This window comes from Nycticebus coucang, chromosome 1, assembly GCF_027406575.1.
Source record: "Nycticebus coucang isolate mNycCou1 chromosome 1, mNycCou1.pri, whole genome shotgun sequence".
Classification (NCBI taxonomy): Eukaryota; Metazoa; Chordata; class Mammalia; order Primates; family Lorisidae; genus Nycticebus; species Nycticebus coucang.
Window position 1 is genome coordinate 77,039,426 of NC_069780.1, and position 19,191 is coordinate 77,058,616.

At 35.0% G+C, this 19,191-nt stretch overlaps 1 protein-coding gene across 3 annotated transcripts in view; it reads right to left on the bottom strand.

Annotated features, from left to right (window-relative positions):
- Positions 1–19,191, bottom strand: part of LRBA (LPS responsive beige-like anchor protein) — a 791,645-nt gene that overhangs the window by 609,679 nt on the left and 162,775 nt on the right. For all 3 annotated transcript variants that reach the window (XM_053582486.1, XM_053582498.1, XM_053582475.1), the window contains exons 23-26: positions 4,494–5,558; positions 2,240–2,418; positions 1,248–1,401; positions 652–832 (exon numbers count right to left, since the gene is read on the bottom strand). In XM_053582486.1, coding sequence (XP_053438461.1) covers positions 652–832; positions 1,248–1,401; positions 2,240–2,418; positions 4,494–5,558 — 1,579 coding nt within the window. The remainder of the gene's footprint in view (positions 1–651; positions 833–1,247; positions 1,402–2,239; positions 2,419–4,493; positions 5,559–19,191) is intronic.

Sequence of the window (19,191 nt, forward strand, 5' to 3'; positions counted from 1 at the left end):
GGGACAGCATGACCAGAATCACCTTTTTCAAAATATGTCCGAGGCCGGGCATGGTGGCTCATGCCTATAATCCCAGCACTTGGGAGGCCAAGGTGAGTGAATTGCCTAAACTCACAGGTTCAAGATCGAACTGAGCCAGAGTAAGACCCCATCTCTAAAAAATAGCCAGGCATTGTGGTGGGTGCCTGTAGTCTCAGCTACGTGGGAGGCTGAGGCAAGAGAATCACTTGAACCCAAGAGTTTGAGGTGCTGTGAGCTAAGATCCCACGGCACTCTACCGAGGGTGACCAAGTGAAAATCTATTCCCCGCCTCTCCCAAAAAAAAACAAAAATAATATATGTCCTCGTGGGACACACTACAATACAGACTCTACCTAACAAATGCAAACATTGTAACCTGATTGTCTGTACCTTCACATTCATATGAACTTTTAAAAAAGAACAAGAAATAGAACAATAAAGCCATAAAAAAAGTCCTTCTCCCCCATCCAACTTGGCTACTACTATGAATAATACACTTAAAAGTAACCATATGACAAATCAGCTAGCACCTATTTTCTTGCCAAGAGAAGAAAGATTATTTTCAATTTAATCTCTGAATTACTAAAAACTTTAAAGTAAATTTCTAACTATTGGATTTTAATAGCTCACCCAGTCTGAGACACTGCCGCAAAATTCCTCCAGATGACATATTTTTTTCAGCTTCAATTTCAGTAAAGCCAAGAGAACTTGCAAATATAAGCACATCCACAAGGCTAATTAGCCTTTGCAAAAATGTCACAGAGGCTTCAATTGAAAGGCCTTGAGTAGGTTCAATATTCTCCAGCTCATGCTGTAAGAAATAAAGTTTGACACATCTATATTCTGAGAAAAATTAAATTCTACCAGATATTCCCCAAATTTCTAAATTTTATAAGAAGTCCAGCTTTCAGAAATCCAGTACAACAGAGTAATTTCCTCATTTTATCAAAAAAAAAAAAAAAAATAGGTCAATGGTAACATACAGATGAAACACTATCTACCATATTCTTTATTAACTGACTCATCCCTAAGTAATCAACATTTTTTTTAAGTCCTTTCACTCCTGGAACAGAGTCTAAGGTCCTTTCAAGTAATTGTAAAAGATCCCGCTGGTTTTGATTTACAGCACCTATGATGCATAGTAACCATCACATTCAAGTTTTAGTCAAAAGGATGTACAACACTCAGGTTTTCACACCAATTTTATATAGTAATTAAGTCCTTACTGTAGCCGATGTAGCAGCTGAAAGCAATGGCAGTATACCCCCACAAGCCATGACCATATTGTCCATCACTTGAGAGATGAGATGAATTGTGTTGTGTACAAAGATGACATTATCACTGCTATTCACGAAGTCCATAACTGTCTTTGTTGAATGGCTGTCCAAAGATAAATGATATTTACTGATAAAGCTGAAGAAAGGAAATCACAGTTTTCCTACTTGAGAAGTGGGAGGATAAGAATGTGCTTTTGGTTCATTTTGAAAACTGAAGAAAGATAATGATGCAGGAGGCATATTAGGTATGTATACTTCCTGAACAGACCATTCCATGTCAGCAGTTACTATCCATGCCCTCCTTCAGTGATGAAACACAAATGCTATACATTTTACACTTGATATAAAAAGTTAAAGAAAATTATCCTTTACTGAGAACAAAATTCAGAAGTCATGAGGCAAAAAACTAGGAGGTAAATGATGGTAATATGCCAATGAAAATAAATTTTCTACTAACACTTTCTTATGTATCCCATAAAATGCTTCTAAGCAGAACAAGAGTCATATACAAATAAAAATAAATGAATTAGGCACTTTTAAATTTATAAATTACACAATGAAGGATAATCTGACATATGTAGATTTTTAATGCTAAAAATATAGCAGAGACAGAACAATGTTATACTTATCCCAATTATTTTTTAGCACACCTAATAAAAAACCCACATGGCAGATCTACCTTCTGGTGAATTCCATGGTATAAAATAGTCTACATGAAATCTTCAGCAAATTTGTTACAAGTCAAATCTCAAAATTTTGTAATCTAGACAGGAATTCTAGTCTTAAAATGGAGAATGATAGCTAATACAGTAAAACTATCCCTTAGAATAATCTATATTCTACTTTTTAACCAAATGTCTGAAATTACAAAATATTTACATAAACTTCTTTGACTACAAAGACTAGGTTTATTATCTTCTATAATAAACATATGAACAAACCTTCTCCACATCTGTATATCTGTTTCTATTGAAAATAATAAATCAGTGAGCAAACGCTGATGCATTTGAGACCACTTGAACTCAGGAATACGAAACACAGCAGATCTGGAATCCCTCCGTTGTCCATTAACTGCATCAGGTGCTATTTCTTGCCCTGGCTGCTCCTGTTGCCTTGACATCTAATACCAAAAATTTTAAAAGTAATAAAGTAAGTATAACTTCAAAAGAAGGCATTAGAAAAGTAAATAATTTAGTAGCTTCTATGCAATTCATCTAACATACAATCATAATTTAAGACACTAAATAACCAACTTAGAGAGAAAAACTACCAGTATTAACATTAATATTTTAGTACATTTAAAGCAAAGTTATTAAAAATACTAAACTACCACAATTCAACATTAATTAGCTAATTTTTGAGTCTTAGCATAAAAGAAAGGCAGTGTTTATAATCTAGGCCTATAGGGACAGACAAAAGTGGTTTGGGCTTTCCCACCCATTGCCTTGGGTATGGGATAAGATAAAAGTTGTTTGTTCTGCTTGGCATGTTGCCATTATTGTCCCCTGGGTATAAAGGTGTACAAGACCTTCTGTGTATGTGAATTGTGGATCACAGAATGTAGAGTTTCTGTGTAATCAGGTCCTTGGCCACCAGGAGCTGGATAGGGTGAACCTCCCAGGCCTGCTCACCAGACACCTCTGACCTGAATAAAGCATGGTGCACCTCCCCTCCATGCCTGAGTTTCTCTCTCATCTGTCTGAATCAGAACACTCGCGTTACAAAGCCCTCACTGGATTATAAAGTACCTAGAATGAAGAATAAACAAAAACAAAGACAATGGCAGTGCCCAGTGCTCGGTGGGTAGGGTGCCAACCACATACACCAAGGCTGGCAGGTTCAAACCTGGCCTGAGCCAGCTAAAGAACAATGACAACTGCACCAAAAAATAAAAAATAAAAAATAGCGGGGCATTGTGGCAGGTGCCTACAGTCCCAGCTACTTGGGAAGCTGAGGCAAGAGAATCTCTTAAGCCCAAGAATTTGAGATTGCTGTGAGCACATAGCACTCTACCTAGGGTGACAGCTTGAGACTCTTGTCTCAAAAACAATAAAATAAAATAAAGAAAAAAGAAAAAAAAAAGACAATGAACCAAAAAAAAGGAAGGAGAGGCAGAGGATAAGAACTGAATAAAGTGGAAAATAACAACATGCTACCAACTTTTCTCATGATCTTATAAAGGTCCCTTTCTCTTACAGACTTCATGGTACAATTTTAAACAATACAATTTTTTTTTTATTGTTGGAGATTCATTGAGGGTATAAGAAACCAGGTTACACTGATTGCATTTGTCAGGCAAAGTCTGTCTTTAAATAACACAATTTTATAACTAAAATTATACACTGGCAGGTAGAGAGGCCTGGATTTTTTTCAAAAACTAATGTACTGTGACCAGGTTATTCAAGTAAAAGGTAAAATGAAAGTGCTTCCAATATTTGCTTCATAAACTAAAATAACACCAATCCTAAAACTTGAAAGTGGTAACCTTTGGTAATGCTGTGGTCAAAATAATAATAAAAGCTGCCATTTAATGAACTCACACTAACTGCTAAGCACTGTGCTAATAATCTGAAATAAAATCTTTACATTCAGAAACAATCCAAGTACCCTTCGACATATGAATGGATTAATAAACTGCAGTATGTGTATACCATGGAATACTATTCAGCCATAAAAATGATGGAGATTATGTAGCCTTTCTTACAACTAGGATGGATTTGAAGAATACCCTCCTAAGTATCACAAGAATGGAAAAACAAGCATCACATGTACTAAATACTAATTTGAAACTTACAGATTAAAAGCAATGTGCTCACATGAGAGAAAAAAACTCAGTTAAACCCAAGAAGTGGGGAGAGGGGTGTTCCCAGGTTCCTTTCCTGCCAGAACAATGTGCAGATGTATGGTACACTTCCTGTGTGAAGGACACAACTACAATCTAGACTTTACCTCACAAATGCAAACAAAGTAACATAACTGTATGTACCTGCATATTAATGGGAAATTTTTTTTTAATTAAAAATAAAAAAATTAAGAACAAAAAGAAATCTTTATATTCATTGCATTTATATATTAATACTTACAAATAGGATATGAACCCTATCCAAAATTAAATAGAATGCAACTATTTGCAACTAATGTTCTATTTTAATTCAGCACAAATACACCTCAAGAAAATAATATATATATAATTACCTCAAGCACAGGCCTCTGGGGCTGAGGTGCTTCCACGTTTGTACTGGCCTTCAATTCCAGTCTCTCAGTATCTGTAGCAACACTGGAAACATCCAACTTAGCCATCTTTTGCTCAGAAGTAGCAGAAGCCTCGAGGGTATTAGTATAACAATCATTAATTAATTTAGTTTCACTAGCTATGTTTGTTGTTCTCTTTCCTTCCTCCAACATCTGACCAATGTCTGACTGTACAGCTGTTTGGGAAACAGTAGTTTCTGGTAAGGAACTTGAAGATACTGGTGCTGCCATAGTCAGGATCTCAGAATCTTTAGAATCTTGAGTTTCAGTATCAGTTTGCTTTTTAGTAACAGGTTCTTCCCCTTGAAATATTAATTTTCTGTCATTACCAGTGAGGTCCAGTCTTTCACTGGCTTCAGATGCAGCTGGAGACAAACTATTATCTTGGAGTTGTGTAGGCAGACTGGCTTCTTCAGCAGGACTACTTTCCACTTTCAGTTCTACATAATCATCATCTTCCTCTTCCTCCACTATAGACTTCTCCAAAAATTCTGGCATCTCTAAAGCATCCTCTTCTGAAGGGGTACTTACAGAAGCAGTTACTTCACTGATGGAAACTGTATCTTTGCCAGTTGTTTTAAAAGAATTAGAAGAAATAGTCACTGCTTCTATTATGTCTGAAGATATTTGTGAATCACCTGCATTCACTGTCTCGTTTGCCAGTGTTTCTTCCAAAGTGACTTCATGGAGTAACTCCTGACTTTCTTGCTCAGTTTTCACTTCTTCATTAGATGTAGTATAAATTTGAAGTTCAACACTAGATGCACACTCTACTGAACTTGTCTTCTCAACACTTGAGTTTTCATCACTATTCCTGGTGAACTGAGGATAGATAGCAGAATCCTTCCTCTCTGATTGCTGAGATCCCACTGAAACATTAACATCCCTACTAATACCAGAGATTGCTTGAACTGGACTTGAAGAACACAGTGCTATTTCTTCGTCAACTTTTCCCTGATGTTCCCTAAATACATTGGCAAGATTTTCTTTGTGTATTTCAAAAGTGACCTAGAAGAAAAATGTATAATCAGTTAAATTCATAAGAAATTAACACAGAATTAAAAGATATAAAAACAAAATATTTTCAACAATTTTTAAATACATTGAACTTAATTTTCAGTTAGGTACAGTTGGATTGTAGGTGAGCACATCTATAATCCTAGTCCTCTGGGAGGCTAAGGTGGATGGACTACCCAAGCTCAGGAGTTCAAGACCAACCTGAGCAAGAGTGAGACCCCATCTCTACTAAAAATTAAAAAAAAAAAAAAAAAAAAAAAAACTAGCTGGGCATGGTGGCAGGGGCCTATAATCCCAGCTAGTCAGGAGGCTGAGACAAGAGAACAGCTTGATCCCAAGAGTTTGAGGTTCCTGTAAGCTACAAAACCATAGCACTCTACCCAGGGTGATAGAGTTGAGACTCTCTCAAAAAAAAAAAAAAAAAAAAATCAAAAACCTCTATTTTCCTATATCATCTTTTTTGATAAAATCATAAACTAAATGTAATTCAATCATAAAAATCTAAATATTCATAAAATTATAGCACAGTTAGCACATCAGAAAAGCACAAGAATATAATTATTTAGCTTATATTTAAACATGGATAGCCAAAGTATATACTATCCTTCTGGCCTCTATAACCTGTTCCAGGAACTTAGTGTGTACCCCTGGGAAGTGCTTTATGCACTGGATAATACACTATTTCAACTGCAAGACTTGTTCTCAGATAATATTTTTTAAAACTATTAATTATGCTCACTATTAGAGTAACTCTCTAAATATCTATTAAGCTATAAAACTTTATCTTATTAAGCCAAAGAATACAAATTATTTTAGCAATGGAAAAAAAACCACCCTCACCCAAAGGTCAACCAAAATTTTCAGTTTGAAATGGTCCCAAAGGTTCTGAAAGTTTCAGGTAATCCACCCATGCATCCATTCATTCCCCTTACATATGAGCGACTACTATATATTCAGCACTATGAACATTCCCATATCCTAGTTTGCCTTTTGCACATGTAAATGGAAAAAAACTGAATAGAAGAAAAATTTTGAAGAGTGCTATGATTGTTAATGTCACAAGATTTATAATTTTTATCTCTTTAAGGATAATTATCTTACAGTAACATCATGTAACTTCCACTGGTGCTTCAAGGTAGCACCCTAACCCTTCTCCCATAAATGAATGCCAGAAAAAGTATAACACATGCAGAAAGGACAACTATAACTATATTTTATTAATTAGCTAAAATTATTTATTCCTATAATCTACATTATATATAGATTGAATATTTATTCAATAAATCTTTGAGCCCTAGTATGAGAGAACAGTAGGGGATGACAATGAAAAAAGAAAAGCTGACTTTTTTAAGCACAAAAATCCATATGCTTTATTGAATCACAGGAATACACACAGGTAAAAGACAAAAAGTAAAAATAACATACAATGCAAAAATTTCCTTCTATAGATATTATCTAGCCTTCACTCGTGACATATACAGAACATTAATGCCATATGTGATATAGGTAAAAATTAAAATGTCTAAGGAATATTTTCATAACTGTAAACACTTTTTCAAATCACAAATATTTTCTTAAATTTTTTTTTTTTTTTTGGCAGTTTTTGGCTGGGGCCAGGTTTTAACCCGCCACCTCCAGTATATGGGGCCAGCGCCCTACTCCTTGAACCACAGGCGCCGTCCATATTTTCTTAATTATATTTATAAATCTTTAATATTTCCAAAAGAAACACACACATTTCACACTGAACAGTAAAATGACATAATAACATTTAAAAAATCAATTTCTTTTACATTTTCAATGACAATATTTTGTTTGAAATGGGTTATTTTAATTGGCCAATTCTTCATATTTCTTCAACAAAAATTTATTTATCATCTTTAGCACATCAGGCACTATGTGATAAACACAATGTTCCTGCCTTCATAGAGCTTATACTCTAACAAAGAAGTCAAAAAATAAACAAACACCTATGCAAGCACATATTTACTTTGAAGAAGGAGAAAAGGACATAAAGAATACCCATGATGGAAGTCTAGGTAGGAGAGTATATTTCTTTTTTTTTATTAAGTCATATACACATAGATCATGAATACATTTATGCATATGTGGGGTAAAATGTGTTGATTTTTTTATACAATCTGATGTGTTTACATCAAACCAATCAACATAGCAGTATATTTCACTAGTCTACTTCGTGAAGGACTCTGTTATGTTTGAATTAAGAGTAAAATAGGGAGCAAACTATGTAAAAAGGAAAAGTATTTCAGACAGAGAACAAATGCAAAGTTGCCCTAGAGTCAAAATAAGCTTGGTATGTTTGAGGAATAACAGTGACTAAGGACTGTGGAAGATGAGGTCAAAGACACAACTATTGGCTAGATTATGACTGTAGCACATTACAGACTGTGTTAAAGATAATTTTATCCTGAGAAAGCCATTTGAGAATCAAGAGTGGGAGAAAGACATAATATGATTTCACTTTTAAAAGGATCATTTAGTCTATGGAGTAAAAAACTGACTTCATGGAGATCATTTCTGTACTGCTAAGAGAGTTATCGCTATCAAAGGAAGACAAGTTACATATTACCAACCTCATGGCGATTTTGAAAACAGACCATTTATTTCTACTACAGCCTGTATAACAGAATGAACTTAGTTTTCAATAATCAATTATTTTTATTAATATTAATAGCTTTTAAATTTTTATCATAAATGTATCAATAAACACAAGTATGTACAATTAATATGTCTAGGTGAAAGAGTAACATTTTTATAAATCTCTTCTGCCTACCACCCAAGTCAAGAAAAAGAACATGGCCTAGCACTCTGGGAGGCTGAGGCAGGTGGACTGCTTGAGTTCTAGAGTTTAAGGCCAGCCTGAGCAAGAATGAGACCCCATCTCTACCAAAAATAGGAAAATTAGCTGGGCATCACGGCAGGTGCCTATAATCCCAGCTACTTGGGAAGCTGAAGCAGGATAATCACCTGAACCCAGGAGGCTGCGCTTGCTGTGAGCTGCGATGCCAGAGCACTCTAGCCTAGGGCAAAAAAATGAGACTCTAACTCTGAAAAAAAAAGAAATAGAACACTGCCAGGGCCCACAATTCCCACCTGGTGGCCCACCCAAACTATTCCCAAATCTTTCCACATCTATCAGGAGCACATCACTATCCTGACATGACATTTCTATTGTTTACTACTTGTTTAATAGTTTTACCATCTATAGTAAATATACCTATTATGATTACTTTGAAAAACTAAGTCTAGCAAAAACCTAGCCAGGTGTATAAATAAAGGATAATAGTACCACAACTAACTAAAGGCTCCTGGAAGAAGATAAGGTACACAGAATCTGTGAACTACAGCAGGGCTTCAGCTTCTCTGAGAGGATATATAAAACTATTTCTGGGAAACATATAGGCAAGGTTATTAAGAAACACTGGGAAATACAGGGGTCAAGGGAACTGGAAAATGTGTCAGGGATAGCATGAGCCATGACGGGTTTATTTTGCATAAATAAGGTGGGAGGCTACTTTATATTCCTTAATTCTAAGCTAAGCATGGTGAACCTCTACCCACAGAAGCAGGTCAAAGGAGAATAGGTTTTTGAGGAGTGGAGTGAGAATAGTCAGGTGATTTGGGTAGTGGTGGTAGAAGGAAGAAAAGGAACTTTATTAGCACACAGCCAAGATAAACCAAGTACTCGTAAGAATACAGGTGTTCTTCATGCAGATAAGTTGTCCTCAGGAGTTTTTAAAAAATGATATAAAGGCAGTTGGCATTTCTGGGACAACAACTCCATTCTGCCCCCACCTAATTTGTCTCTTGAGTCTAACTGCTCGAATCTAGATACACTGATCTGTCTACTACACAGATGCCATGCCAGGATCCCCTTTCATCTTTCTTCTACACTCTCTCTCCTGTTTCGTGTATCTCACATCTTTCTCTTTGTTTTATTCTCTCCTTCTGTCCAATATATCCTCCAGTGCCTTCTTGAGAAAGAATGCATATGAACTAATTTTTTTGAGACCTTAGCTATCTGAAAATATATTTATTCTAGCTTCATACCTGATTAATAGTCAGATTGAATATAAAACCATAGTTTGGAAAGCATTTGCCTTCAGGATTTGAAATGCTTTTAAAATCCTGAAGTTGGTTGGTTATTAAATTTCTCTTTAATTTACTACAAGAGTCTAAAACCTAAATGGCAAATGAACAATTATCATTGTTATCTTTTTGGATAGTGCTTTCCTTAAGATACTTGTGACTTTAAAACTGATAATTCCCAATTAATTGCTAGATATTGTTCTAAATCACCCAGCTGAAGAGTAGTCATTAATCTTCACAATCATTTGATAGCTAATCTATAGCTATTTGTAATGTTTGGAAAGCACTTCTATAAACTACTAAAGATACCTATGAGGTAATGGCTATAACATTTCTTTTGCAATTACTTGTAACTAATCAGCACTCAAATTTGCTAATTAGGAGATAAAAGATGAACACAACAGATGAAGAGGTTAATATTATCTTTTTAATCCATACAGTAAAACTGTTCAGCCTATAAAAATTTAGATTTTTTAAAATGTTAGGCTGTTTAGCAACTTTGTTTATAAGTAAATGCATCTTTTTTATTGTATGTTATTTTTATTTTCATATAAAAATATCAGCTAAAAATGATATGCTAACTTCTAATTCTTAAGTTGCCATCCTTTTCCATAGTTGATAAGTAACACAGATCTGAATCTTCCCATATGCTCTAACCATGAGCATAGATGTGAAGAAGTAAAGTACTCTGATTTTCCTTGCCTTCTCCTGTGAAGTAGCATAGATGTCATAGAGACCCTGATGCAATACTTTGCAACAAGGTTATAAGATTAACACATGAAAGTATAAATACAGTAGAACCTCCATAGTTGATCACCTCCCTACATTGACCACCTCCTTAAGTTGAACTAATTTTCATAGATCAGACATACACCACATATGCATTGTCAGTACAGTAGGCCTAGTTCCTTAGGTTGACCACCTCCATATGTTGACCAGCTTCTTGCAGTCCTTTGAGTGGTCACCTTACAGAGGTCCTACCATGTTTACTTATTTATTTTATGAAATGCACCTTGGTTACAAATCTAAGTATCTGGATCAAACCGAAATGCTGCTCTAATAGAATATGACTGGAGAGTAAAAGGCTATGCTATCCCAAGAAAGGCATAGTAAAAGGCTATGCTATCCCAAGAAAGGCAAGTAAAAGGCTATGCTATCCCAAGAAAACTACCTAAAAATATTAATTATGAAAAAAACATTATAAGTTCGATAGCAAAAGGAAACAATTCCATGAGGAAAACAAGTGATATACATAATAAGCACCATACATTCATTTATGCAATGAACTTAAAAACTTGAATAGGGATATTCACATGGTTCAAACATAAAACAGTATGTAGTATGGTCTCCCTCCTGCCACTGATCCTCACCTGCAAAACTCCTGCCAACAATATGGTAAACAATTCAGTACTTTCTTTTTTCATTTAATTTATCTTGGTAGAATATTTCACTAAAGTTTTAATTATGGTCCCTTTATAATGAGTAAGTTCAACCATCTATTTTTAAATATCTAAGGTACTTTTTAGTTAGCTTTCTGTGGGTTAATCGTGTCCTTTGTACATTTTTCTACTGTGTTGCCTTTTCCTATCAATTTCTAGGAGCACTTTGTATATCAAGAATGTTATCTCTACTTTGGTTCTAAATAGTTTTTCTGAATTTTTCATTTGCCCAAAATTTTGGCTTTGCCCACGCTACTGCATTTGTTTTCTGGCCACAAATGTCAAGGTTTTTATTTGTTTGCTTATATGTAATTGACAAAGTTCAGAACATATTATGCCAAAATAAGGTGCTTTGGCCTATTAAATATTTTAAGTTGGAAAATGTGAAACTGCCTGGGCACAGTGGCTCACACCTGTAATCCTAGCACTCAGGGAGGCCAAGACAGGCGGATTGCTTAAGCTCTTAAGTTTGAGACCAGCCTGAGCAAAAGTGAGACCCTGTCTCTACTAAAACTAGAAAAACTGAGACAAAGGGATTGCTTGAGCCCAAGTTGGACACTGCTATGAGCTATGACGCCATGGCACTCTACCCAGGGCAACAGATTGAGACTTCGTCTCAAAAAAAAAAAAAAGAAAGAAAGAAAAAACTTTAAACTGGCAGGTGCTAGAAGTACTCTGACTTTCCTTGCCTTCTGTGAAGTAGGCTACAAAACCCTCCTGTGAGCAGTGCTCTCCCTATACTGAGAGGAAAGAAATAACCTTACCTTAGAAGACAGGGGACACCAAGAGGAATCTGAATGAACAGGACTTGCTAAATTTCCCAGAGTGCATTACTCTGAGCTTATACCCCTTTGTCCTATTACCTTTCTTCATGACATTTCACTTTTCAACTACCTTAGTACAAAAAGCACTCAGGTTTAATACTTTCTTCAGATCTTTATTCCCCTGTGAAGGCTCCCCTATCACTTCAATAAACTGGTATGTTGTTGTCTTCATAATTTGTCCTTTTTTTTTTTTTTTGAGACAGTTTTACTTTGTCACCCTCAGTAGAGTGCTGTAGCATCACAGCTCACAGCAACCTCAAACTCTTGGCCTCAAGTGATTCTCCTGCCTCAGCCTTCTTCCTGAGTAGCTTTTTTTTTTTTTTTTAAGTCTTGCTCTTGCTCCCAAGTTCAAGCAATCCACTGCCTCGGCCTCCTAGGGTAAGGTATGAGCCACCATGCCCAGCCTAATCTGTCTTTTTTTAGTCTAATTTACAGGGATAGGGAGCCCAGCCAATGCATCTAAGATGGATAAGAGGAAAATATTTTTCTCCTCCTCTGTAGTATCAAAATGTTAGATTTTGTTCTGAAGTTCATCTTTTACAAGTAAGCAACCAGAGTAAATACAGACTTCTTTCACAAGGCAATTTTTGAGCAACATTTTCTTATGAACAAAAAGTGAGGATATAATTTAAGCAAAAGCTTCTAACCACTAGTATTTTTTAATCTCTATAAATGTCATACTAACACACGTAAGCACTCTAGAACTTACTTAAAAGAAAAAATATAACCTGCCCCCAAACTTCCTTAAAGTACCAGAATTTATATGTTGTCAATAATTGTCCCCCAGTTTCACAATACGCTTAAAAATAAGGTTAAGTTAAAGTAAAATAAACTAAATTAAATTAAGCTTATTTGGGTAGTCAATTCTGGATATTTTTCTTTAAATGCTTCTAACAGCTTATAGCTGACATATACTGAGTGCTTACTGTATCCTGTTTTAAGTAACACCTTGAAGAGCAAATCTGAAAGATTTGTGGTACTATCTCTGTTTCACAGATGAAGAGAAGAATACTGATAGGAAAGAAAATTATTAAATAACTTACTAATCTTTTCTTTGTTTAAAAAAAAAAAAAAAAGCTGGCTGGGGCATGGTGGCTCATCCTGTAATCCTAGCACTCCAAGAGCCTGAGGCAGGTATATTACTTGAGCTCAGGAATTCGAGATGAGCCTGAACAAAGTGAGACCTCAGCTATACTAAAAATAGAAAAATTAACCAAGAGTTGTGGCAGGCACCTGCAGTTCCAGCTATCGGGTAGGCTGAGACAAGAGAATCACTTGAGCCCAAGAGTTTGAGGTTACACTGAGCTATAATGACACCATGGAAATCTACCAGGACAACAGAGTGAGAATTTGTCTTAAATACATACATACATACATACATAAATCTTTTTAAAGTCTATCTTGATAATTTTAATTTCTCAGATGCTCTCACACAAATCTAGAGTATATTTTGAAAAGACATTTAGCAACATCTACTAAAACTTTTTAAAACATATGTAGACTCCTTCTGGAAATTCCACTTACAGGAATTTGTCCTATAAAATAAGAGTTAAGTATCTAAGAACAAGTTCATCACTGCTCAGTGATAAGGAAGGGTTACAGTATGATACACACATAAAACATTAATGTAAATCAACAGATATTTTTTAAAATATCATTTTCACCAATTTATCCAAATAAACTTTTAGAGAATGCCTTTTTGAATCACTTATAAAACTACTCCTTCCTTGAACCATAAATGGTCTGATATCATTCAGACGTTGTATCAAAGCTAAAGCTTTTGCTCTTAACTTTACCTCTCCCCATTATGATATATTATGTATGTATTAAATAATATGCAGCCATTAAAATTCATAAGTATATCATCAAATAAAATTATAAAATGGTATAAATATGATCATATTGTATAAAAAATACTTAGATGCACGTGTATATTTACGCATAGAAGACTGAAAAATCTTATGCCAAATGTTAATATTAACATTATGTTAATATGTTAATATTGAAATATATTGGTATTTCAATAAAAGGTGATTTTTGGTTTTTGTGTGTATGAGCTTCTGCTGGGTTCCAAATTTCTTGCAAGGAACACTTAGTACTTTAATTTCTTTAAATAATAAATGCTATTTGATTTAAAAATTTTATCAAGCCAAGAATATTTTAAGCTGGGGATGGTGGAACACACCTATAGTGCCAACTACTCAGGAGGCAAGGCAGGAGGATCACTAGAGCCCAGGAGTCCCAGGCTGCAATGGGCTATAATCACACCTGAACAGTCAGTGCACTCTAGTCTGGGCAACACAGCAACAGTCCATCACTTTAAAAATAAATTTTCAAAAAAGAATACTTTAGCAATTAAGCATAAAATGCTAACAATCCATGAAATAGGAAATTTTGTAATTTTTGAAATTTCTTAAAATAGGTAGCTTTTAATTTCACATAGCTACCATAAACACACACACACACACACACTTTTATATATACCAGTTCATATCTTAAGACTTTTAAAAATACTTTTTTAAAAATCACTTACAGAATTAGGAAGAAGAACGATTTCCACATGCTTTGTACTTAATCTAAATGGTACTTTCTTCTTACATAAAGAGACTGAAATTTATACTTAAGATTTTATCAGATTAACGGTAAACATCTTCAGATATTTCGAATAATCCAAGATAATTAAATACTTTACCCAAATTCATCATTTGGGGGAAAATCTAATTCATATTATGTTTTTAATGCAATTGAAATTAACTTTTATTTATTTATTATATTAAATCATAAACCAATTATACTTTATGGCAATAAGGATCTACACCAAATATGGCATCTAAGGTTTTAGTTTTATTTGGAAAGAATGCTTTTGGACAAGTCTCATAATTCAGAATAGTTTAGATGACTTAAGTTAAAATTTTTTTTTTTTTTTTTTTTTGGAGACAGAGTCTCACTTTGTCACCCTCAGTACAGTGCTGTGGCATCACAGCTCTTGGCTAGGGCGATTCTCTTGTATCAGCCTCCCAAGTTGCTGGGACTACAGCAACAAAATAGCCCACCACAACACCCGGCTATTTTTGTTGCAGTTGCCACTGCTGTTTTAGCTGGCCAGGCGGGATTCGAACCCGTCACCCTCAGTATATGGGGCCAGCGCCCTACCCACTGAGCAACAGGCGCCACCCAACTTAAGTTAAATTTTAATTAAAGAGTAGAAGCATTTTATCATACCAAGAGAAAAACAATATTAAGGACTCAAAACTGTTAAATTCAAAGCAAAAAAAAAGGAAAACATGGAAAGTGCAAATCTAGACAACAAATAAGACAATGAAATTACAAAGGTTACCAGGCACACATTTAAAACGTTGAGACCAAAGTAACCAACATTGTGCAAAGTAACAAACATTGTGTTAGAAAGACCTATTACTGCTTAAAAACCCTAGTTCAGATGTTGGAGGAGATGCATACAGTGACAAACAGCTTCCCTGCTACAAAGGTGGCAGGAAATCTATCAAACTAGACAATAAAATTGCAATTGAGTTTCGTTGGCTTTTTATAGCAGCTGCATGTATCCTGATGTAACTCCACAAAAGCTATCCAATTCTGCAACATTAGTTCTTTACACATCAGTTCTTTATCAAGAACCATGTTATAATTTATTGATACTCAAAATGATTGCAAAAAAGCATGCATTACTTAAATACTATATATAAGATTTTAAAAGCTTTAGAATAGACATTTTTAAAGAAAGAAAATTTGGTTCTAATAATTCCAGCAGAATTTTTAGATAGATGCTACAAATAGTTTACCTACTCAACTTACTGAACCACTTTAGTTCCATCATAAACTTCATTAAAAAATGATTTGAAGAGCCTTACAGCAGTACTTTGTATAAACCACATAAAAAGTAAAGTCTTTTAATAAATGAAGAAAATTCACACAAAGAAATACAGTCCTGTGTCACTTAATAATGGGGATACATTCTAAGAAACACATCATTAAGTGATTTCACCGTACTTGCACAAACCTAGATTGTATACCCTACTACACACTAGCTATGTATTATGGCCTATTTCTCCTAAGCTACAAATCAGTACAGTATGTGACTGTCTAGAATACTGAAGGCAGCTGTAACACAATGGTAAGTATGTGTATATCTAAACAGAAAAGGTACAGTGAAAATACACAGTGTAGTACAGTAAAAGAAAGAAAAAATGTGTAATGTTGCATTTACCATGAATGATATAGACCATTTACCATGAATGAAGCTTGCGGGACAGGAAGTTGCTCTCCATGAGGCAGTGAATGAGTGTTGTGTGAATGTATAGGTCGAGGACAACATTACAGTACACTACTATAGACTTTATGAACCCTCTACACTTAGGTTACACTAAGTTATTTTTAAGATTTTTTTCTTCAACAACAGATTAACCTTAGCTTATAACTTTACTGTACAAACTTCTGAATTTTTTAAACTTTTTGACTCTTGTAATAACATTTACCTTAAAATACAAACACATTGTACAACCATACAAAAATATTTTCTTTCTTTATAGCCTTAATCTATAAACATTTTTCTATTTTTGAAATTTTCTTATTTACGTTTTTACTTTTTGAACATTTTTCATAAAAACCTAAAATATACACACATTAGCCCAGGCCTACACAGAGTCAGGATCATCTGTGTCACTGTCTTCCACCTCTACATCCTGTCCCACTGGAAGGTTTCTGGGGGCAGTAACAAGCACGAAGCTGTCCTGTGATAACAATGCCTTCTTCTGGATACCTCCTGAAAGACCTGCCTGAGGTTGTCTTATGGTTACCTTTATTTTGAAGTAGAAAGAATATGATTCCGAAATAACAGTAAAATGTATGGTACATTAACTACATAAACGAGTAACATAGTCATTTAATACCATTATCAAGTACTATGTACTGTACATAATTTTATATGCTAGACTTTTATATGACTGGCAGCACACTGAGTTTGGTTATACCAGCGTCAACACAAATACATGAGTAATGTGTTGTGCTACGATGATACCCACAGCTACAACATTACTAGGCAAAAGGTATTTTTCAGCTCACTTATAATCCCTAGGATCACCTCATACATGCAGCTCACTGTTAACCAAAATGTCATTATGCAGTGCATGATTATAAATATACATACACACATACACAAAGCTTAAAGCCTATTCAGTGTTTTCTCTACATACATTGAGTATAAAAAAACATACTGATTTCTAATCCTACATAAGAATAGTAGTTTACATTTTTTCCTTTAACATACTCTGCACCATACCATATACTTTTAGAAAGACAAAAAGGAATTGCCTTGTAATAAAGAAATGTATTAAAGGGTGATAAGATAGAGTACATATTTATTTAGAATCCCCCATTTCTATGATGCTCTCAAAAGAAAACAGCATATTACAATATCAGATTAGAGTAAAAGTGGGAAGGGGAGACTTTAATAAATTTTATTTTAAAAATTCCCTGTACACTCTCAGAAGAGTGTTCAAAGTTTAGCATACAGAGCTTACTCTAAAATACAGATTCCTCAGAAATTCCCTGTAAGATGAAGATTCTGCAATGAGGGACTATAATAAAATGCACATCCCCAACTACTCTGATGAGGTGATCCCCAAATTATACAACTACTAATTTTGGCACAGGTGCTTTAATGCACAGCTACTGATATGCTATTTAAATGGTAAGAGAAGACTAAGGCACTAAGGCACACACCATATACCCTGTTTCCTCGAAAATAAGACATCCTCCGAAAATAAGACCTACTTGCAGGAAAGATAAGAAGTCCCCTGAAAATAAGACCTAGCGCATCTTCGGGACCACACCTTAAAATAAGACACTGTCTTATTTTCGGGGAAGCAGGGTAGTATGGTGCAACCTGACAACTGAATCAAACAGCTCTAAATAATAACTTAGTTCTTTCTCCTTCTTGTAATTAATGTGCAAATGCCAAGTACGCGACACTACGCATACCTATGTGGACAAGTATAAAACCCTTCATCTCAGCTAATAAGTACTTATGATTTAGCAGCCAACATAAAACACAAGAACCCACTTTTAATGAAAAATATGAGAGATGCTACATAATTATACGTGATTAAATGAAGTCCACATTTGCTATATTACACATTACTGCTCTTCCTCACACACAATTCACCACACTTTCCCCTCAATGACACTGTCTTTGTGTCTTTGCTTATACCAATCCCTCTACTAGTGATTCTAGCCATGTCAGTCTCTATATGGCCAAATCTTATTCATTCAAGGTTTTAGTCAATATCTGTTCCATAAACTTCTCAGATGCCCTCAGGTAGAAGCGGTCTCTCCTTTTACTATGTACATGTATTTCTGTGGCACATACTGTTTCCAATATTGTATTTTAGTTATTTTTATAAATATATTATCTCTTACATTAGAAAGTAACTTCTCTCCAGGATAGAATCTACTCCCATTTCATCTAATATTTGATAGTAACTAGAAGGTACTCAAATAGAATAAGATAGAAAGAGTAAAATGGTGGAGTAGAGAGAAATTTTTTGTTTGCTTTGTTTTGTTTTAAGACAGAGTCTCACTCTGTCACCCTAGGTGGAATGCCATGGCATCATAGCTCACAGCAACCTCAAACTCTTAGGCTCAAGTGATCCTGTTCCCTCAGCCTCCCGAGCAGTTGTTTCTTTTCAGGTGCCTGCCACAATGTCCAGCTAGTTTCTATATATATATATATTTTTTTTCTTTTTTTTTAGTAAAGACAGGGTTTCACTCTTGCTTAGGATGGTCTTGAACTCTTGAGTTCAGGCAATCCATCTGCTTCAGCCTCCCAGAGTGCTAGAATATAGGCATAAGCCACGAGGCCCAGCCTCAGAAAGGGATCTTAAAAAGAAGATAAAGATGGAAAGGGGATAAAAGAACAGGGCAACTAGAGTAGGCCCTAGACACAGAATAATTGAGAATGACTGAGAGAGATCAACCAAGTAAGTATCTGACCAACCAACAGAAAGATGGGGGACAGAGCATGCAGAGACAAAACATACAGATTCACTAAGGGAGTAACAGACAGAGGAAACAAGAAATAGCTGGGGGAAGGCAGGAGACAGAGGGGACAGAATGGGTAAAGATTGTGAAGAGAAAAGAGAAAGAGAAGGAGAAAGTGTTTAAAAAAAAAAAAAAAGGGCCGGGTGCAATGGCTCACGCCTGCAATCCTAGCACTCTAGGAGGCTGAGGCGGTGG